At 42.3% G+C, this 20,243-nt stretch overlaps 2 protein-coding genes across 2 annotated transcripts in view; both read left to right on the top strand.

Moving 5' to 3' along the window:
* The window catches only part of LOC137192195 (titin-like), a 213,923-nt gene that overhangs the window by 35,528 nt on the left and 158,152 nt on the right, over positions 1 to 20,243 (top strand). The window contains exons 32-50 of the mRNA XM_067602711.1: positions 161 to 421; positions 2,152 to 2,293; positions 2,403 to 2,571; positions 2,926 to 3,157; positions 3,934 to 4,218; positions 5,448 to 5,567; positions 5,704 to 5,892; positions 9,766 to 9,816; positions 10,441 to 14,139; positions 14,714 to 14,992; positions 15,276 to 15,842; positions 16,070 to 16,351; positions 16,437 to 16,715; positions 16,804 to 17,085; positions 17,172 to 17,450; positions 17,538 to 17,825; positions 17,945 to 18,223; positions 18,327 to 18,608; positions 19,213 to 19,491. Coding sequence (XP_067458812.1) covers positions 161 to 421; positions 2,152 to 2,293; positions 2,403 to 2,571; positions 2,926 to 3,157; positions 3,934 to 4,218; positions 5,448 to 5,567; positions 5,704 to 5,892; positions 9,766 to 9,816; positions 10,441 to 14,139; positions 14,714 to 14,992; positions 15,276 to 15,842; positions 16,070 to 16,351; positions 16,437 to 16,715; positions 16,804 to 17,085; positions 17,172 to 17,450; positions 17,538 to 17,825; positions 17,945 to 18,223; positions 18,327 to 18,608; positions 19,213 to 19,491 — 8,244 coding nt within the window. The remainder of the gene's footprint in view (positions 1 to 160; positions 422 to 2,151; positions 2,294 to 2,402; positions 2,572 to 2,925; positions 3,158 to 3,933; positions 4,219 to 5,447; positions 5,568 to 5,703; positions 5,893 to 9,765; positions 9,817 to 10,440; positions 14,140 to 14,713; positions 14,993 to 15,275; positions 15,843 to 16,069; positions 16,352 to 16,436; positions 16,716 to 16,803; positions 17,086 to 17,171; positions 17,451 to 17,537; positions 17,826 to 17,944; positions 18,224 to 18,326; positions 18,609 to 19,212; positions 19,492 to 20,243) is intronic.
* LOC137192069 (myosin light chain kinase, smooth muscle-like) lies at positions 7,849 to 9,757 on the top strand. Its single transcript, XM_067602605.1, has 3 exons — positions 7,849 to 7,945; positions 8,011 to 8,529; positions 8,800 to 9,757. The coding sequence occupies exons 1-3, from the start codon at positions 7,849 to 7,851 to the stop codon at positions 9,459 to 9,461; spliced, it is 1,278 nt and encodes a 425-aa protein (XP_067458706.1). The 3' UTR covers positions 9,462 to 9,757.

Genomic DNA, 20,243 nt, shown 5'->3' with positions numbered 1-20,243 from the left:
CAGTTTAATATTAAATAAGATAAAGAAAAGCAGCAAATCCTCACAATTACGGAGCGAAAGCCAGAGAATATGTTTGCTCGAAAAAGGATGAACGATTAAATAAAGTATACAAATAGTTCCTGATACATTGTCATGAGTCTGAAGTTATTTTTGTTTTCAGCGATCCTCATCACGAAGATGCTGGAGCACGTGAACGCTCAGGAGAAAGACACAGTCACATTTGAGGTGCACGTCAACTACGAGGGAATCACATACAAATGGCTGAAGAACGGCGTTGAGATCCGCTCCACAGACAGATCCCAGGCTCGCTGCAAACAGCTGACTCACACTCTGAACATCAGGAATGTTCATTTTGGAGACAGCGCTGAGTACACCTTCATGGCCGGCTCTGCAGTGACTACAGCTAAACTTGACGTTGAGGGTAAGATGTATTTTCTTTTATTTATATAGTAATTAAAGTAGTAAAAAATGTCAGCTGCTAGACTTCCCACTTCCTTCAGCTAGTTCCCAGCTTTGTCTGTTTGGTGCTGGGCAAGCAAAGCTAAAAACCCCACATAAAGATATCACTAGCACCACCCAAAGGACCCAGAGAACAACAGCAATTAAATAAAGCCTCTGAAGGGCTTCTAGAACCATATAAAGGAACCTTTAATCCTCCTCAGTGGCCACTATAACCAGGGGAATTGTTGAAATAACTACCTTGAACCTTTGTAAGGACCACTTGTTCCACTAAAACCTCCCCAATGACCACTAGAACTTCCGGAATCTCCTCAGTGACCAGTACAACCACCTAAAGGATCACTAGAACCCCCAAGGGACTTCCAAAATCCACTAGCATGACCAGCAGAATCCACTAGAAATTACCCAATGATAACAACATCTTAAGGGTCACTAGAACCATCTAAAGCACCCTTAAAACATCTGCTGTGGCCACTAGAAACTCTTGGGAGACCCCTAGAATCTTTTCAGTGACAAACCTGAACCTTCGTAAGGACCACTAGTACAACTAAAACCTCTCCAACCTCCAGAGTGACCAGCAGAACAATTTTGTAGGACCACTAGAACCTCCCCTGTAGGACCACTAGAACCACCCTAATGACCAGCAGAACCCCCTGGAGGACCACTAGAACCTCCCCTGTAGGACCAATAGAACCACCCAAATGACCAACAGAACCTACCCTGTAGGACCACTAGAATCTCCCCTATAGGACCACTAGAACCACCCAAATTACCAACAGAACAACCCTGTAGGACCACCAGAACCACCCCAATGACAACTAGAGCCATCTAAAGGACGACCAGGACCTCCTGCAGGACCTGCCATGAATGGAAGCAATCATTATGTGTCTATACTCTACAGTTAAAGGTGTTTGGTAGTTTTTTTTAATTTGGGTGAACTGCTGCTGCTACTCTGAAACTGCTTCCTGCTGCTTGCAGGGAGTGCTGAGACTGCTGACACTGAAATAGACAGTAAACCCAAACTTGAAGCTAATGGTTGAGTCAGGTTTTAATTCTCTGTGATTTCAGCACGATGAGCAAGGCCTTCAAACTTACACTCAGTCGTTTAATTTAATGTTAAAATCAAACGTACTGATAAATGCGGTGGTCCTGAGGGTCAACACAGTACCTTTCAGAAAACACACTGACATTTCAGCAGGATAAATAGATATCCGACCAGAGAGACAGAGGTTGAAGTGATGAGAAAAATGTAGCACAGACTTTGCCAAGTTCAAGGTATTTACCCTCAAAATAGTCTATAAACTTATATAATTTTTATCCAGCTTTTTTCACAGAATCACATGGTTCCCTAACGGTCTGGTACTAAATGTTCTGGTCTGGGAACCCCTGGTTTACATCAGCTTGTCTGCAGCCAGGTTCTCTTGATAGCCTTTTCAATAAGGACAAAGGCCCAGTAGGACCCCACAATACATTCACTCAGCCAGTCAGTGCATCCGTGGGAGTTTACTTCCTATAGTAGGCTATCACTGACCAATCTGGATTGACTTGGGCTCTGTCCAATCACAAACAAGAATTGTTGTCCCTACCTTTTCAGTTTTTGTGAAATGTGGTTGTGTTTTGACCCTCAGGGCCACCGTAGATAAATGCAGATTTAAATAACTTTATATATTTCCGGGCTTCTTCCTGATGCAGCCCGAGTGATTGAATTCACCAGACACCTGAGGGACCTGAAGATCACGGAGAAAAAGAGGGCGACCTTTGAATGTGAACTTTCTGAACCAAACATTCATGTGATATGGATGAAGGATGGTCAGGAGCTGGACATGTCCGACAGGTAGCTCACATTCAGCTGCTTCTTCTAAGTAAACCGACATACTGAAAACAAACAAATGAGGAAATTCTTTTAAATCAACTTTCTATGTGACCGTCTGTGTTGCCTGCAGATATAAAATGAGCTCAGATAAGTTTGTGCACCAACTGGTTTTGCCATCCGTCCGCCTGTCTGACGCCGGAGAATACGCCGCCGTGGCTGGGGCCAGTATGTCCAAGGGCAGCCTGGCAGTCGAAGGACGGGACATCAAAATCTCAGAACCTGAGAGCAGGGACATAACTGTGAGTTATTTATGTACTTATTCATGTACTATATGGTGTTGGTAGTCTGCCTGTAATGAACTGTTTTGCCTTCATTATCTCAGTCTGCAGCCATCATTATGGTTGTTGAAGCAGTCGTAATTTAAAATAAATATGTCATGATCTTCCAAAGGTTCTCAGGATTTATCACCATAAAGGAAATCTTAACCACAGAGCTACAGATTATTAACTCTAACAATTATGTTTATTCAAATTTTAATATTCATTAGTTTATTTGGTAAGTTGGAAAAAACACACGGCCAATCATCTGATCTTCTGCTGAAAGCAGGTATTTAAATACTGGGATTCAACGTCATCGATCGTCTGTTTTTGTAGGTTGTTGAGAAACACAGAGCGACCTTTGAGTTTGAGGTGAACGAGGATGACGTGGAGGGCCGCTGGATGAGAAACGGAGTGGAGATCAAGTTCGAGGTGGAGGACAGGTTCAGCTACATCTCCATCAAGAAGCTCCACCGCCTCACCATCTCTGAGACCTACAGGAGTGATGCTGGGGAGTACACCTTCTTAGCCGGCAAAAACAGGAGCACCATGAACCTTCATGTCAAACGTAAGAGCTGTGAGCTGCCATCACATAAACAAATCAGTCCACCACTAATCTTGCTTCTCTAGATATCTAGATTTTCTTGCCTTGTGTTAGGAGTTTATTGGTTCTTATTTATGATGTTCTGTGCAAATAAGTATCATAGTATTTAACTCTTAAAGGGATAAACAGCCATTGAGAAAATGACTGAAGTTTTAAGATGTGTACCTACATGTAAAGGACATCTTCAAAAAAACAAAAACAAAAAAAAAACAAATAACATCTGATGAAATTGGCTTTGTACATTTCTGTATCATTAATTCATTAATCCTACTTAGAATAACTTCATTCAAAGAGACGTCATACCATATTTTTACGTCAAAGAACTCTTCTTACTGCCTTATCTTTGATTGATGTTCAATTCCAGTATTTGTTAGGAAAATGGTCTCAGACTTTCTTTCATGGATGTTATGAGGACACTGAGAAACTGAAACTGTAAAACAGGAATTCTGAAAATTCCTGTTTTTATGTTACAGCTTTCCAAGTGGAAACTTCAGAAGGTCTGTTTGTGCTAAAGCCAAAAGTGCTTTATCCTTGTGTCTTCTATTTTGCGTTTTTCATAATATCTAACCGCTAAAAATGTATTACTTCAAAACACAGTAACACAAAAAGGGAGATTTTATAATTATTGTAGAGTTTTACTTGTTGAAGTATCAGTTGGTAACAGCGTGGTTCCTCATCGTCCATGGATAAAATTTAAATTTAAGTTAACATACCTTCATTTCTTTTGTCTCTGTCTTCAGTCCCAGAGCCTCCTAAGATCATCCGGCCCATGGAGCCCCAGACGGTGACATCGGGTAAATCGATTCGCTTCACGGTGCAGGCGAGCGGCATCCCTCAGCCTCATATGACCTGGTACAAGGACTCCCAGGCTCTGGCCTCCGGCTACAAATGCAAGATCCTCCACGACGAAGAAGAGTACACGCTGCTGCTGCTCGAAGTCTTCCCGGAGGACGCCGCCACCTACAGCTGCAAGGCACACAATGATTACGGAGAGGTGACGAGCTCCGCCCCTCTCACTGTGGAAGGTACGTATAGAAGTTTATCGCCACAAGGCATCGAGAGGTTGGAAACTGTTTTGTTTTTTCCGATTAGGCTTTCAGTGGGAATGTCATTTTGTTTGCAGAATTTATTTCAAAGCAGGTAGAGCTGACTTACAAGTTATGATTATTTATCTCAGCAGGCAGTCAATATCCAAATTATGGACACATCATTAACAGTAACACATCATTATTTATCAGTAAACCAATGTATTCTACATACAATGAATCTCAGAAAAAATGACCTTTACTCCAAATATCATTACCATAAAACATAATACTTAAAAAACCACGTCGTTGGAATCAGGATGTGATGGAAACACGACAAACAACGTGTGTTCATTCTGCTTTATTGTACATTTGAAATAATTTATTTAATACCTTTTGATTATTATTATTATTATTAAAAGTATATCTGTTTCTTTGGTTTGTGTCTGTCTGTATATTCACTGTTAATGTTGATATAAATTAATATACCATTTAATACATTTAAATTTGTGATTTAAAGCTACCTTTAATGTTCCAACACAACTCAGATCTCACATCTCAGCAGAGATGGCAGCTATTGCTACTCGGCTAAAATAATTGTTAGCTTTAGAAGTTTAGCTCATCATGACTGTATTTAGCTTGAGCCTTATTGAGTTATTTAATAAACTGAATGTCCAAGATTGATATTTTTCAATTACAGATTGTATCCACTGCTGGAAAAAAATATGATTGGATTTAGCTTTAGCTCATACTAGCTGCAATAATCTCCCTAGCTAGCTTTGACAGTAGTTCACAGATTTCAAAAACAGAGAGCAGTTGCTGTTTTCTTAGTTTTTTAGCTCCATTTTTAGTTACTGCAAATTTTACGTGCTTTATTCACAGAAATGATAAATCTCTACAGCTCATTGTTTATATGATAAAACTGATGTCAAAAAAGTCTGATTTTGGTTAACAAAAATGTTCAGTTACTACATTACAGCTTCATTATTTTCAGGTTCAACTGATTAATTATTTGCTCTTTATTTGTCATAAAAAGAAAAGTCCATAATAGGTTATCAGAGCCCAAATTAACAACTTCAAATCACACATTTTCGCTTTACAATGATGTGAAAAATAGAACAGCAGGAAGTCATAATGTTTGAGAAGCTGGAACCAAACAATGTTTTGTATTTAAAATTCATGAATAACTTGATTGTTTATCATTGACTACATATTTATCTGTTTTCCAGTTCCTGAAGTGGTTGAAACTGTGGCTCGGGTCTCTGCTCCGGTCATCATCACTCCCCTGCAGAACGTCCTGGTAACAGAGGGACATCCTGCCCAACTCCAGTGCACCGTCTCTGGGGAAGGTAGTGACCACTGCTCACCTAATTCTGGTTGTTGGTTTGAAAAGACTTGCTGTCATGTTTTAGTGTCCAGTACTTTGGATATTTGCAGTAAATGTGTTCAGATGATCCTGACTGTTAGTGAACACTGTGTTTCCAGATCTGCAGATTTCTTGGTTCTTGAATGAGAAAGAGCTCAGGGAGTCAGACATCTTCAAGATGTCTCATTATGGTGAAACCTGCCGTTTGGAGATTACCAGAGTTCTCCGCAACCACGAAGGAGAGTTTTCATGTCTTGCCACAAATTCGGCGGGAATGGTCACATGTGCTGCGACCCTGAGTATCGATGGTGAGTTATTCGGATGTATAAGTGTGGATGATGTTCAGATGACCCTGTCACTGCATGTGCTTCACCAGAAAGGCTCTGATTTCCAGCTTAAAACCTGGATCTGACATACTGGCTTACACTCGGATCTAAAAACAGACGGATCAAAAATCGTCTAAAAGTCTTTTTTAAATTCAGAAACCAACTGCTGTTCTCACTGTGGGCTTACTGTATGTTAATAAAAGCCTTTGGTATCAAGAACTAACCAGCAAAGTTTAAGGAGTTGATTAAAATGCTAATGGCTAATACTGATCACCCAGAGCATTCCTGTTCAAAACAACACAAACAGCACAAACTGTCTCCTCCTCTCCTTCAGGGCTAAAACTTCAGGAGCATGCCTCAAATTCACCTTCTCAAATATAAAATGAAGCATCTATTGGCACAAAAAACAACAACGTTCATTGAGCCAATAGAAGGCTGCATGGGTTGAGCAGAGGGAGGTGCCGAGGTTTCAGGCTTGTGTGCCAGAAATCACCTGCTGCTGGTTGTACAAAGATTTTAGCAGGTGACATTTTGTGAAATCTTCTTCTTCTCTATCTTCTCCAGAGTCAGATGTTTCAGATGGATGTCAGTGTCCATTACAGAGAATAAAGAGCCACAATAATTACAAAAACCCTATTAGATCTTGCCTGATAGAATATGGAAATATGGAAAGTTTCATCTATGTGCTTCCAGTACAGCGATAGGTTTAGCCTAGTTTAGCACAAAGACTTGAAGTAGGGGGAAACTGCTAGTCTAGCTCCATCAGAAGTGAGGAAAGTGGGAAAATTCACTGCAAGTTTTGTCATTTTAGCCAAAATAATCACAAAAAACTGTGAGGTCATGGTGAGACTGTGAACCACAGACATTGGTTGCTAATGAGCTAAAGTCTGTGAGCTAGAGCTAACGTTACATATCTGACATGTTAGCTAAACAGCAAACGCTCAGATCAGTTGAGGATGACTATAGCTTAGCTTAGCACAGAGAAAGGAATCAGGAGGAACTACTAGCTTAGCTCTGTCAAAAGTGAAAAAAGCCAAATTGAGACATTTTCAGCTACAATAGCAACCAAAACCTTCATGTGGTCCTGTTAATGCCAAGTATGGTACCTATGCTTTTATAAAGAATGGCAGCTAATGTTAGTTAGTGAGCAAATATTAAACCTCCAATTCACAGATTTGGGATGCTAATAATGCTAACATTACCTAATCTACACATCCAGGGTGTGTTTACCCTGTTAGCTCCATTTAAAGACAAAACAATGAAATGTGTTTTCCTCATCTGACTCAGAAGACAGCAAACAAGAACATTTTCTGAAATAATGCTCTCTGCGCCACATTGTTAGTAATTATACTGGCTTACACATAGTGCTAATTATGTGCAAACCATTGAAATTCATATTTTAGCCTTTTTTAGCATTTGAGTTTTACGCTTTAATAATTTTTTCTTTATTTTTGTACCTCTGTCTCCTCAGACTGTTTTCACCAGTCGAAACTCTCTTTGTGCAACCAGCTCCTGTTTCATAACAACTAGCCTGTTCACCTTTTAGAAACTAAGCTTTTATATTTCACTTCTGATTATGTGACACTCAGTTAAACTGTCTGCTGACTGTTTCTGTGAGCTTCAGGACAAATATATACTATATTTGTAAAGCAGCTCATGGCCCTGGATTGTTTCTGTTTTCTGACATCCTCACTGTAAACACAGGTGATCATTTTACACGTTTTTGTTTTGTGATGCATGATGTCTTCTCTTCCTCCATGAATAGCTCTTAACAGTAGGGATGTCTTTATTCTGAGACATGAATCTTTATTTGAGAGGAATGCAGCATGGTTCAAAACAGAGCTGAGCTTTGGAAATCTAGCTTTCCAGGTTCCTCAAACTCAAGCACGGACATAATCCATAGATGTTTTTATCATTTTTGGCTCCAGTCAAGCTTGCATGATTGACAACGGAAACCAGCCACTGTCCACTCCCTCACTGATCATGATCAACGCTCCACTCCAACTGCACTCTTGGCAAACAAGCTGTGACACAAGTAACCTGAAGAAGTCACCAGAATGATGTGTTGACCTAATTCTTCTACTCTTTCTTATTGCCCAGATGAAAAAGCCTTAGCTATTGTGTCAAGCACCGGGGCTGAGACTAAACTAAATCAGAGACTGGAGGCTCAGACTGAGAGTTTCCGTTCTCTGTCAGTCGGACAGACAGCCCGCAGTGTTGAGTTTACTGAGACTGTCTCTGAGAGCTCCTCTGTGTCTTGGAGGATGGTTGAGTTTCAGATGGAGAGTGTAAGCTCGAAGGAGACGAGTTCTGAGAGCAGCATTCAGATTAAACTCTCAGCCAGCCCCAAACTGCTGATGGAAATGAGCGATGTCCGGGTGAAAAGTGGCGAGATGGCCGAGTTCAGCTGCTCATTTGACGGGCAGCCCTTCACCGGTGTGGTATGGGATCATAATGGCCAGAGCCTGGCAGACACAGAGCGAGTGAAGAGCTCTCAGAGTGGGGGTTTGTTGTCCCTGGTCATCCAAGGTGTTGGTGTGGCGGACCAGGGCATGTATTGCTGCACCGCCACCAACCAACATGGCCAGAGCAGCTCCTCTGCCCAGCTCACTGTTGAAGGTGGTTTATCTTTCTTTTTTATCACTGTCTCTCCATCTGGTCCATCCCACCTACTCCGCCTGCTTCGTCCCCTCCTCTCATTATTTAATATTCCCTCTTAGACTGTAACCTGTTAGAATGTAATAGAATAACAAATCTCTTGCTTTGTAGTCTAATTTCTCCCCTTCCCGCTTCGCCCCACTAACCTCATCCATTCATCCTACTAACCCCTGTAGTGTTTAAAACTTAGAGTCATAGTCTTATACGCTCTGACCCCTAATGACTCTCCCTAACTTTATTCTCACCTAGCTAAAGAAGCAAATCTCAAAGCAGAAACCCCCATCCCTACCGATTCTGTACGTAAAGTGTCTCAGGCAGACAGGGAGACCGCTAGAGATCCCCCTGAACAAGACAAGCAAGAGGCAGTGGAGAAGCCGGGACCCTCACCTCCATCTTCCAAGAGACCTCACAGCCTTATCAGCCACCTGTATTTCCCCGACGTCATGCCTCATGATAAGCGAAGTCATCTCCTCTCCAGCTGCCCCGAGTTCCTGATCAAACTCCCCCCTGAGCTGATGATCAGAAACAGAGACAGCGGCTCCCTGTATTGCGTTATGAAGGGGGTTCCCACTCCGTTTGTCATTTGGCTTTACAACCGGTTGAATGTTGAGGATTCAGTGTCTTACTCTCTGAAACATGACGGCCCCCTGTGCTATATGAATGTTAACAATGTGGGACCCAGACAAGGGGGCTCTTACACTTGCAAAAATGTCACCTCAGCTGACGATGCTGAGTGCAGCACAGTGATGAAAGGTTGGCATCTGCATGCTTTTGGTCCTTCTGCTCGCTCGGGGTTTGATTGGCCCACCACTCATCCACACTGCTTTCCACCCACACAGCCAGCAGAGGCACACTTCTTCACATGGCGACACCACTTCTTCAACAGGGTTTAACCACTGTGTTTAGGAGAGGTCGCTGACCTTTGTGTCCTGTCTTACTGACTAAAACATCAAAGAGATAAAAGAGAGAGGGACACTCATATCACTGAGCATTTTCCAAAAGCCAGAGGTGCTGCACACTAAAAGACCAAAAGGAAGCATGCAAGAATATCAGTTAAAAGGAAAAAAACAAAAAAAAAAAAAAAGCGTATGATATGGATGCACGACCTGTCACTGATTCTAACAGTCTTGCACCATATGAGACTCTATGTGCCGTTTTGGAAGTGTTTTTAACTTGTTAATGTTTGTGTCTTTACAGCAACTGCAGCAGAGAAGGAATCTGTGACTCAGGTCCATGAGGAAATGAAAGGTAAATATTATCTTATGTCACGAATGTCATTGTCCAAGACACAGAATTTATTGATTATTTATACAACTTATTGGTCTTATTTATCTTTTGGAACTCACAAAATTGTCTTAATGAAGAATCTATTTTTTCATTTTGACTGTCTTCACGCTGCTCTGGTAAGAAATTCATGTGAAATTTTGTAGAATGTAATTTTTGTACTGTGCATTTTTGGATGATTTAAACTGTGTATTCTTTGCACTACTGCAAACTGTTTCACTCACTGTTTTTGTTTTGTTTTGTTTTTTCGTCAAGGTCCACTGACTAGCTTTTTCCAGAGCATGTTGGTTAAAGTGTCATCATGTGACCAAAGTATAGAATTTCTGATCACATCATAACCGTGTAGTCATATGATGACATTGGGTAACCCCAATGTTATTTCAGTCTTTGGTGTCAAATGTGATCTTTATTTTTATTTTGAAAGTGTTTTGGAAAATGTATTATACTTCGTTTGTAACAAACAGGCTAAAAAATGCAAAACAGTATCGTCCTTGCAGTCAAATTCTCAACTGTAGACGCATAAATTCTGTTTTTAGTGCAGCTGTTTGTGTTTCTCACTTTACTTTAAACTCTCATTGTTCCACTCAGCCTTCTCTAGCTCAACAATCACAGTGGAAGAGGAAACCCAGGAGTCGTACTACACTGGCCTAAAGTTACCAGACAAAACCAGAACACTTGAACTCAAGCCAGAGTCCAAACAATACTCCAGCTCTTTGGAAAAGAAAAAAGAAAAGCCAGTTTTCCTCAGTGAACTTTCTCCAGCAGCTGTGACTGTTGGAGAAACTGCTGTGTTTACCGTCAAAGTGTCCGGTTTCCCTAAGCCCACTGTTCAGTGGTTCCACGATGGGCAGAGTATAACGAGTTCATCTGTGTATTCTTTTATTCATGAGCAAGATGAGTACAGCCTGGTTATCAACAAAGTTGAAAGGGAGTTCGAAGGAGAGTACACCTGCACTGTCAGCAATAGGTTTGGCCAGTCAACTTGCACTTCTTATCTGCATATTCAGGTGAAGGAACCAGAAAGGGAGGACAAAGTAGACAGGAGGACATTTGTGCCAACTGGCAAACCTCCAGAGTTCACTAAAACTATAGAGTCTGTTCAGCTGTCTGAGGGAGGTCAGGCTTTCTTCAGGTACATTGTGACCGGAGATCCTCTCCCTGAGGTTCAGTGGCTCAAAGGCAGCTTCCACATTCAGCCTAGTGGGTTCTGTATTGTTGTGAAAAAACCGGATGGATCAGGCTTTATTCATATTAAGAGTGTAAAACAGGAGGACGGCGGTGTTTACACCTGTAAGGCCTCCAACCAGTTTGGGGAAGCCACTTGTACTGCTGAGCTGCTGGTGTTCACGGAGAAAATTAAGGAAGAGTTAGTTAAGAAAACCAAAGGTTTGAAAATATCCATGACCGAACAAACAACAGAATCCAGATTATACCAGGAAAGAAGTCGGTCTGATCAGATGATTTATACCATCAGTACTGAAGACAGGCAGATTATCCCCAGCGAGGAGGTAGGAACCCTCAGAGAGGTAGATATCTCTGCTGCCTCCCTTCATCGAGAGCAGCTAACCCACCAGGCGGCAGTGCTGCAGGCTCATGAGATACAGGAGAGGGTTTCTTTGGCTCCTACCCATCCACCTCAGGTTTCAGCTGTCCCTATGAAAGAACTTCACATGGCGACTTTCTTATCTTCAGTCCAGGAGAGTCAAAAGATGACTGAGCAGCATTCTGAACGCATTATCAGCCCCGAGGTAGTTGAACTCGAGTTAGCCAAGGAGCAGCCATCTAAGCTCATGTCGGCCACATCTGAGGAGGTCCTGCCACTCTCCACAGTGAGAGCCGAGGCCTTGACGGACCAGACTCCAGAGCATGTGAAGACCTTCACTGAACCCAGGCAGCTTGTTAGTGGTCACCAGGTAGTGTCCACTCTACCCATCCTTGACGAAACTTCAGGCGTCACACACAGACCAGGGGAAGAGAAGAGTTTCAGGGTCACGGAGGGGATTAAGATTTTATACTCGGCTCAGTCTACTGGGCAACTACCAATCACAGAAAGACACTCTGAGCCTCTGCCAACTTTAGCGGCAGCTACCAAACCCTTGACAGAGAAAGAGCAACCTAAGCCTGTTGTAGCACCAGTGAGTGAAACAAGAGTGGTTTTATCCAAAGAGCAGACTTTTGAAATACACAGACCATCAAAGGAGAGTCTCACTCCATGCAAAGATATGGACTATAAGTTGGCTATAACCACTGAAGAGAAATATGAGCTCCAGGGTGAACAGGCCGGACAGGTGGCAGGTATAGCATCTTATGTGTCTCTGCAGCCTCAGCGAGAGGGAGAAAGACTCCTGAATCTGCAGGTTATCAGCGATCAGGACGTTTTACACTCTGAGAGTAGGTTCAGCAGTGAAAAGCCCTCGACAGAGCAGGCAGATTCGAGGAAGAGTCCTGCTTTGTTGCATTCAGTGACTCAAGAAGAGCAGAGGACAGTGGTTTGTGAGGGAACGTCAGAGTTCTCAGCAAAGATTGATGCAGAGTCCATTCAGCCAAAGAAAGAGCTACCACCCGTAAAGTACCTCCAGTCCATTCATTCTCTCTCAGTTTTACCAAAGGAAGGCATACTCTCCATCACTAAACCTGACCAACAGGTGTCAACGCAGAAACAGGAAAAGGTTAAGAGGCATGCAGCCACCTCAGAAGAGAGAAGGGAGATCATAGCTGATTCTTCCAAAGATCTGAAACTGTCAGAGACCGGGGTTCAGTCTCAGCTTCGAATTGAGCCCAGGCCTTCAAGCATCCTCACGATCTCCTCCCAGCCCCTGCAGCTGCCAAAGGAGACACCTTTCATCACAGACACCAAGCAGCAGCGAGCCCTTGTGCAGAAAGAGGATTACTGGAATATCATGCATTCACTGAATGTCACAGACTCTCAGACTCTGGAGGAGGGTCACACCACCGCCATTGAAAGTGATGAGAAATTCAAGCCTGAGATGAAAATTGAGCCCAAAATCCCAAAGAAGCCTGTTTTTATAGAAGAGAAGGCAGTTGCTAATGAAAGCTGTACTCTCTTAAAAGCTGCTGAGCAGGACTTTGCAGTCCAAATCCAGGAGGGACAGTCAGTCCGACAGTCAGTGTTGTTAGAAGAAAAACGGGTCATTATTGGAGAGCAGTCAAGTGAGATACATAAATCTGAGGGCTCAACTGTCAGCATCATGAACCAGCCAAAAGAAATCCTGTTTGTCCATGAGTCTCTGGAGATTCAGACCCTACCAAAAGAACTCAACTTTGTCATTCAGATCCCCAAACCATCAAGTTTGAATATACGGCGTCAGCTCAGAGATGCTCTTCAGTCTGCTGTGGCACGTGACCAGCCAGTGTTACTGGCTGACGTTGTAGGAAGGTTAGATGTGGTAGAGGTACAGGAAGTGAGGGTTCAGAGAGAGCCCAAACAGACCACATATACATACCTGATCACAACACCCGGTGCCCCCATGGAGATCACACTGTCTTTTGAGGGTGAATACCCCCAGACAGCTGACCTGAGGTCTGAACTCCAGGTAGCTCTGCATGCTATGGTTTTCCAGGAGCAGCAAAGTCTTACATCAGAGCAACCAGGCACCATGCAGATTGACAAGCCTCAGAGAACGCTGATTAGCTCAGCACCATCCAAAGAGGTGTTGTCATCTGTGGTGGACACAGTGATGGTGGCAGAGAGTGCAGTTAGGTTTCATGCAGCTGAATCTCAATCTGCAGTCATCAAGACGGAAGCTGGTGCTTCATTCCAAAGTGCAACGGTTCAAACTCAGTCAGAGGTTCATGAGTCTAAACAGGTGATTAGGAAGACAGGGAGGTCAGAGAGGCATGCCGCTGCTGCTGAAGTGACCACCACAGTGCCTGAGGGCCAGATTCCTGTTGAACAACATGTGGACATTTTTGTCCACAGAGAAACCAGGGAGGAGTATCTTTCAGAGGCGATTATGATCAGTGAGTCCTCAGACAGTCTGATAGATTATCCTGTTGTCATTGACTCTCTGGAAGACATTTGTACTGAGGAAAACAACAAGGCTGTATTTACTACCACCATAAAGTATGCAACCAGAATCAACTGGTTTTTCAATGGACAATTGGTGAAATCTGGCAAAGAGTTCAAGTGTTCTAAAGATCATGACACATACACACTAGTTATCGACAAAGTTGTCAAGGAGAAGCATCAAGGAGAGTATGTCTGTGAGGCTGAGAATGAAGCCGGCAAGACTACAACATCTACAAGGCTCAAAGTGGTCTCAAGAGGTTTGATGATGGACAATTCTTTGAAATCATCATCAACTAACCTCATGCATTTGTGAATTTCAAGTCCTGCTGTCTGCAAACCTCAACCAAACTTTACATGAACTTTGAACAGTCACAGTTTATGAGTTTAATGGCTATTAAAGGCCTTTAAAAAGACAAAACTGAAAATACAAGGTTTCTTTTTGGTAATTTCTAAAGTTTGGAGGTTTGAGGTTTTCACCAGACATCAGCGACATCCTCACTTTTCCTTCAAGCTCATCCATTCCTCCACAAACACATCACCCCCGAATCCATTCCTCTGTCCTTTCAAGGAATCACCTTTGAATCCACATCTTTAAACATTCATCAGTTCTTATTCCTGGTCCATTCTTCTTTTGCATGCTTTCTCTCCCTATTGCAGTCTAATACCATCTTCTTCCTCCACAGTCACAACAGGATAACTTTGTGTTTGTCACTTTCCATCCCAGGTTCACTACATCACCACCTCCAGTAGAAACATTCCTCTTGGTTTTCATTTCACACATTGTTGTTTATTTACTTTGTCCTTTTATCTTTCTCTCTCTTCCAAACACAGTGAAACCTGTGTTCAGGCACAAAATTGTCCCTGTGGAGATCAACATTGGTAGCACTGCAATATTTGAATGTGAAATTGAGGAAGCCCCGAATGTGACCTTCAGCTGGCTCAAAGATGGACATCCCATCAAAGAGGGTGATAATTACAGGATTGTCAGTCACATCAGCACTTCCTCTCTGGAGCTTCTGAGCCCAAACAAAGGCGACAGTGGTGAATACACCTGCAAGGCATCCAATCAGCATGGCAGTGATACATGCTCGGCCTCTCTCAGCGTGACAGGTAAGAGCATTTCATGTTTCCTTCTTGTTTGCTGGTTGATCTTGGAGTTGTTATTGGTGTTGAATGTAGACTTTAATCTAGAACTGTAATTGATTTCTTTTTTCTACAAGGTTCTTTGCTGGTCTTGATAGACAGCAGTGATTGTGTTTTGTTGGCTTAATTGTGAATTCTTTTAAAGCTTTCTGGGCCTGCTGGTTTATTTTTGTCTTATTGGCAGGTTTAAAAAGTAACAGGGTATAACATATTACCACTAATGTGTTTCTCTTTTTCTTAATTCTTATAGAACAATTCCCTCCTGCCTTTAAAACTAAACCTGACCCTCAAACTGTATATGTTGGAAAGAGGGCTGTGATACAGTGTGAAATAACAGGATCTGCTCCTCTGAATGTTGTCTGGCTCAAAGACAACCAAGCCATACCCAAAGTGGCGACACAATACCAAACCTCTTGTGAAAAGAATAAGCACACTCTTGAGATAACCAAACTTGAGCCAGCTGACCGGGGGCTTTACATGTGCAAAGTATCCAATAATGTTGGGACGGCTGAGTGCAGCATGGAACTGTGTGTTATTGATAAGCCCAACTTTGTAAAGCCCCTGGGTCCGGTTGCTGCTGTGGTCGGAGCTCCTCTACACCTGGAGTGTCAGGTGGATGAGGACACTGGAGTTACTGTCACCTGGACCAGAGATGGTAGAAGGGTCCACCAGTCTCCGGACTGTAAACTGTCGTTTGAGGATAAGACAGCTACTCTTGCTGTCCTAAAGACCACCCTGAAAGATTGTGGAAATTATGTGTGTACGGTGACAAATGAAGCTGGGAGTGCAACTTGCTCCACCTCGGTGAAGGTACAAGGTAAGACTTATCTAGTTAATATTCATGCATACTGCGGCATTTAATACTGTTGCAAATCTGCAGTACTGAACATTAACATAATTTTATTGAATGGAGTCCAGTTTAGATGATATGTGTGCAGCTTCAGCTGACCTTTTCTTAAACCTCTTCCTTTATAATGCTGGGTTGTTATTCTAAATGACTTCTTTGACTTCGACTTGGATCTTTTTAACCGCACACCCTTCCAGAGCCGCCAGTCTTTGTAAAGAGGCTGGAAGCCACCACAGTTTGGAAGCAAGGCAGCACTGTACGCCTGCAATGCACCATCAAAGGATCTCCTGAACTTCATACCACCTGGTTCTTTAATAACCGCGATCTGTCTGCTGGTGGCAGATATGGTATCAGTCTGAAGGATGGTCTTGCCACTCTTGAGATACAGGACGTCACATTGAGTGACAGTGGAAACTACACTTGTGAGGTTCTGAATGAGTCTGGGTGTGAAAGCTGCAGTACTAAAGTAACAGTAAAAGGTGGGCAGTTTGACTACAGAATCAAATTTAGACATTTACAGTCAGAATAGGAACTTGTCTAACTGAACTGTATGTTCCCCTTTAGAACCACCATCTTTCAGAAAGGAGTTACCCTCCTTAGAGGCATTGAGAGGATCTGTAGCTGTATTGGAATATGAGATTGCAGGGTCTGCCCCATTCAAGGTAGCCTGGAAAAAGAATAAGAAACGCCTGTCCACAGATAAGAAATACCGAGTTGTGTCGCAGGGATCACTGACCTCTCTGGAGATCCAGTCTTTTGAGAGTGCTGATGTTGGTGAATACGAATGTGTGGTATCAAATGAGGTTGGGTCAGTAACCTCAAAGTCTGTAGCTAAACAGAAAGGTTAGTGATTTATAAACATGATAATTAAAAATCATTTTGTTATGACTACTGTCATCTTCACTTATTATTGCTGATACTGTTATTGCAGAACCACCTATGTTCTCAAAGAGGATTGAGAGTGCTACCGCCGTGATGGGAAGCACAGTGAAAATACAGGGAATGATAAAAGGCTCAGCTCCAATCACTGTCAAATGGATGAAAGACTCTGAATTGCTAAGAGATGATGATCCAAATGTCAAAATAACATTTGAGAACAACATTGCAAGCATTTCCTTCTCATCTGTTGAGATAAAGCATAGTGGCAAATATACTTGCCTGGCAGAAAATGAGGCAGGACAGCAGAAATGCGAGGCTGTCTTAACAATTCAAGGTTAGAGGACATTCCTACTTCTAAGAAATATTTTTAATGTTCAAATGTAGATGTTTTTAAAGTCTAAAATTCATGTTGTATCTTAGAACCTGCTAGGATCTTAGAGAAAGCAGCGTCCATCAGTGTGACAGCAGGGGATTCTGCCACATTGGAGTGCACGATTTCTGGAAGCCCAGACCTCAAAGTGAAATGGTTTCAAGACAGCAAGGAGATCAGCAGTGGCCGAAAATATAAAATGACAGTGAAGGACAACACTGCTATCTTAAAGATTCTGGCAGCAGATAAAGGAGACACCTCAGAGTACAAGATGGAGGTGTCCAATAAAGTCGGAAAAGACCAGTGCACCTGCTCAGTCACTGTTATCGGTTAGTTGTAACCAAAAATACATCATTATGCCGACTTACAGATTCGGGCCATGATGAGTTACATGTCTGATATATTTCCCTACACAGATCGTGCAGTTCCACCATCTTTCAGCAAAACTCTAAAGAAAGTGAATGGAAATATTGGTAGTAATGTTACCTTGGAATGCAGAGTTGCTGGATCTCAGCCAATGGTTGTTTCTTGGTACAAAGATGATAAAGAACTCCACAGTGATGGCAAATATAAGCTCGAATTCAGTGAGAGCAAAGCCTCTGTGATGATAACCGGCCTGGAGCAAAGTGATGGTGGAGTTTATACATGCCGGGCTTCTAATGATGCCGGGGAAAAAGAGACCTGTGGTACTTTGTCCGTCAAAGGTTGGGAGAGTTGAATTTCTTTGCCAGATTAAACAGGAAATCGGCAGACATTACTAATGATCAGATGTTATTGATAGGCTTTGTATATATTTGCTGTTTTTCTTCCCAAATAACTCCAGAGCCTCCAGTCTTCACAGTGAAACCTGAATCACACGACACTCCACCAGGATCAAATGTTGTCTTAAAATCAGCCTTTACAGGATCGGCTCCTCTGGTTGTTAAATGGTTCAAAGAAGAGAAAGAAATGTTCACTGGGGGAAAATGTTTCATAAAGAAAGATGCCTCTTCAAGCTCCTTGGAGCTTCACTCTGTGAAACCCAGTGACTCAGCTAAATACACATGCCAAGTGTCCAATGATGCTGGGAAGGTGGATTGCACTGCCGTCCTCTTTGTAAAAGGTGCTGTTTCATTCTTTCTTTTAAAAAGGTGAAGAAAAAAACAAACTGTTTTTTCTTTACTTAAACTCTTGTCTTTACTGTGATTGTCACTGTTAATTTACAGAATCCCCAACATTTACAATGAAGCTCGAGCCTTCACAGCTGCTGAAATCTGGACAGCCTCTGAAGTTGTCCTGCAAAGTGCACGGCACCCCCGTTATTAGCATCACATGGTTTAAAAATGGAGAAGAAATAAGTTCAGACCACAGACACACAATGTCTTTCGACAGTTCAATAGCGACTCTGGAGGTAGAGAACTGTTCTGTAGAGGACAGTGGAGATTATGTCTGTGTGGCGTCCAGCGAGGCCGGCAGAGACCAGTGCAGCAGCTCAGTTACAGTGAAAGGTTGGTTCAGTCTTGATAGTTCATCTCGTCTCTGTTAGACAAACTGACTGTTGGCATAAAGTCTGGTCCACACAGTTCTTTCACATGTTTTAAGTTGCCATGCAGAGTGTGGCTCCTATAGGTGCGTTTAGAGGGCTGTCTCAATGTCTCAAATTTAGCAAATATAGAGACAGAAGTGGGCATTTCAAATAAGGACAAAACATAGAGAGGTCCTAGATATAGATTTTTAAAAGAGAAACCATCCATCACTAACTAATGCTTTTGGTGTTACATTTGTTATGGTTTGACACAGTCAAAAAAAAAAAAAATTGAGTGAAGTTGCTTAAAAAATAAGCCATAGAGTGATACATACATTGCTACTTTTTTCTTCTTCATTCAGCAAGCATATCTCAATCAATTATGGCCCCAAGAATGCCCATGTTTCTGTTGCTGCTCTAGATTTTGCTTCCCAAAGTAGTGACATTGGAAATAACCAATGAGAGTAAAGTATTTCTGAAGTGTAGACTCTGAACATCTTAATGGACTGTGTGGACCAGACTGGCCTCATGAGCCCAGCAGTCCTCTATTGTCTTTAAATATAACACCTATTATCTCTCTCTTATAGAGCCTCCAATGTTTCTGAGGCCTTTTGAATCAGCTGAGCTCGTAAAGGGATCCAACATTATCTTAGAAGGAACTGTTTCAGGCTCTGGTCCATTTGAAATAAGTTGCTTCCACAATGACAAGCTGATCAGAAACGACAAAAGGCATTTGATCTGTGTCGAGAATGACACAGTCACTCTTCACATCTCAAACTGTGAGAGCGGAGATGATGGGGCATACCAGTGCACCGTTGCAAATGATGTCGGGGAAACATCTTGTTCTTGCCAGATTTCACTGAAAGGTTGGTCAAAGGACAGTGTCATATTTTGTCATCCAAGGTTATTTCCCTGCATGTTACATTGAATGCAAATGTTAGCAATTATGTTTCTGGAATTTTCTGAGAAATTCTGGCAGTGAACAATGCACAGATATTTACATTCTTGTAATATGGGCACCATGACATTTTCTCCAAAACATTTTCCTAGAACTTAACAGTTGCATATTATTGTAATTTGCAGTTGGGGTTGCTGCACATGGTTTCTTATTTAGACAGCAATAGAAGATCAGATTAGGGAGATATAGATTTGCAATGTGGATGTGTGTGTGTGTGTGTGTGTAAATCCTTCAGCCTGTGGTCTGATCTGTGGTCTTCTCTCATTAGAACCACCAATATTTGTTCAGAGACTAGAGAATATGTCCTGCATGGTGGGCTCTGAGGTCTCTATGAAGTGTGTGTTGTCTGGATCACTTCCCATGACTTTCTCCTGGATCAAGGATGATCATGAGCTCACTGAAAATGAGCACATTAAGATGTCTTTTGAAACCAAATGTGCTGTGTTGAATTTGAAAAATGCTCAGTTATCACACAGTGGGAAATATTTCTGTCAGGCACAGAATAAAGCTGGGACTCAGAGATGTGCTGCTGTGCTCATAGTGACAGGTTTGTAGGATGTTTGTGGCTCTTCTTTGTCTTAACAGCTGTTGCTTTTGTGTCAAGCTTGATGCTTCATCTGTCACATTAACACTAAGTGTTAGCAGCTAATCCAGGTTTTG

This window comes from Thunnus thynnus, chromosome 11 (assembly GCF_963924715.1).
Source record: "Thunnus thynnus chromosome 11, fThuThy2.1, whole genome shotgun sequence".
NCBI classification, from domain to species: Eukaryota; Metazoa; Chordata; class Actinopteri; order Scombriformes; family Scombridae; genus Thunnus; species Thunnus thynnus.
The sequence above is the reverse complement of the archived record's forward strand: the minus strand, read 5'-3'. Positions and strand labels throughout refer to the sequence as shown.

What these genes read in the sequence shown, in the direction of transcription:
- LOC137192069 (XM_067602605.1), top strand. Translation starts at nt 7,849, where the DNA reads ATGATTGACAACGGAAACCAGCCACTGTCCACTCCCTCACTGATCATG. An exon ending in GCAAACAAGCTGTGACACAA is followed by an intron (nt 7,946 to 8,010) that starts GTAACCTGAAGA and finishes CTTATTGCCCAG; the next exon opens with ATGAAAAAGCCTTAGCTATT. An exon ending in TGCCCAGCTCACTGTTGAAG is followed by an intron (nt 8,530 to 8,799) that starts GTGGTTTATCTT and finishes ATGACTCTCCCT; the next exon opens with AACTTTATTCTCACCTAGCT.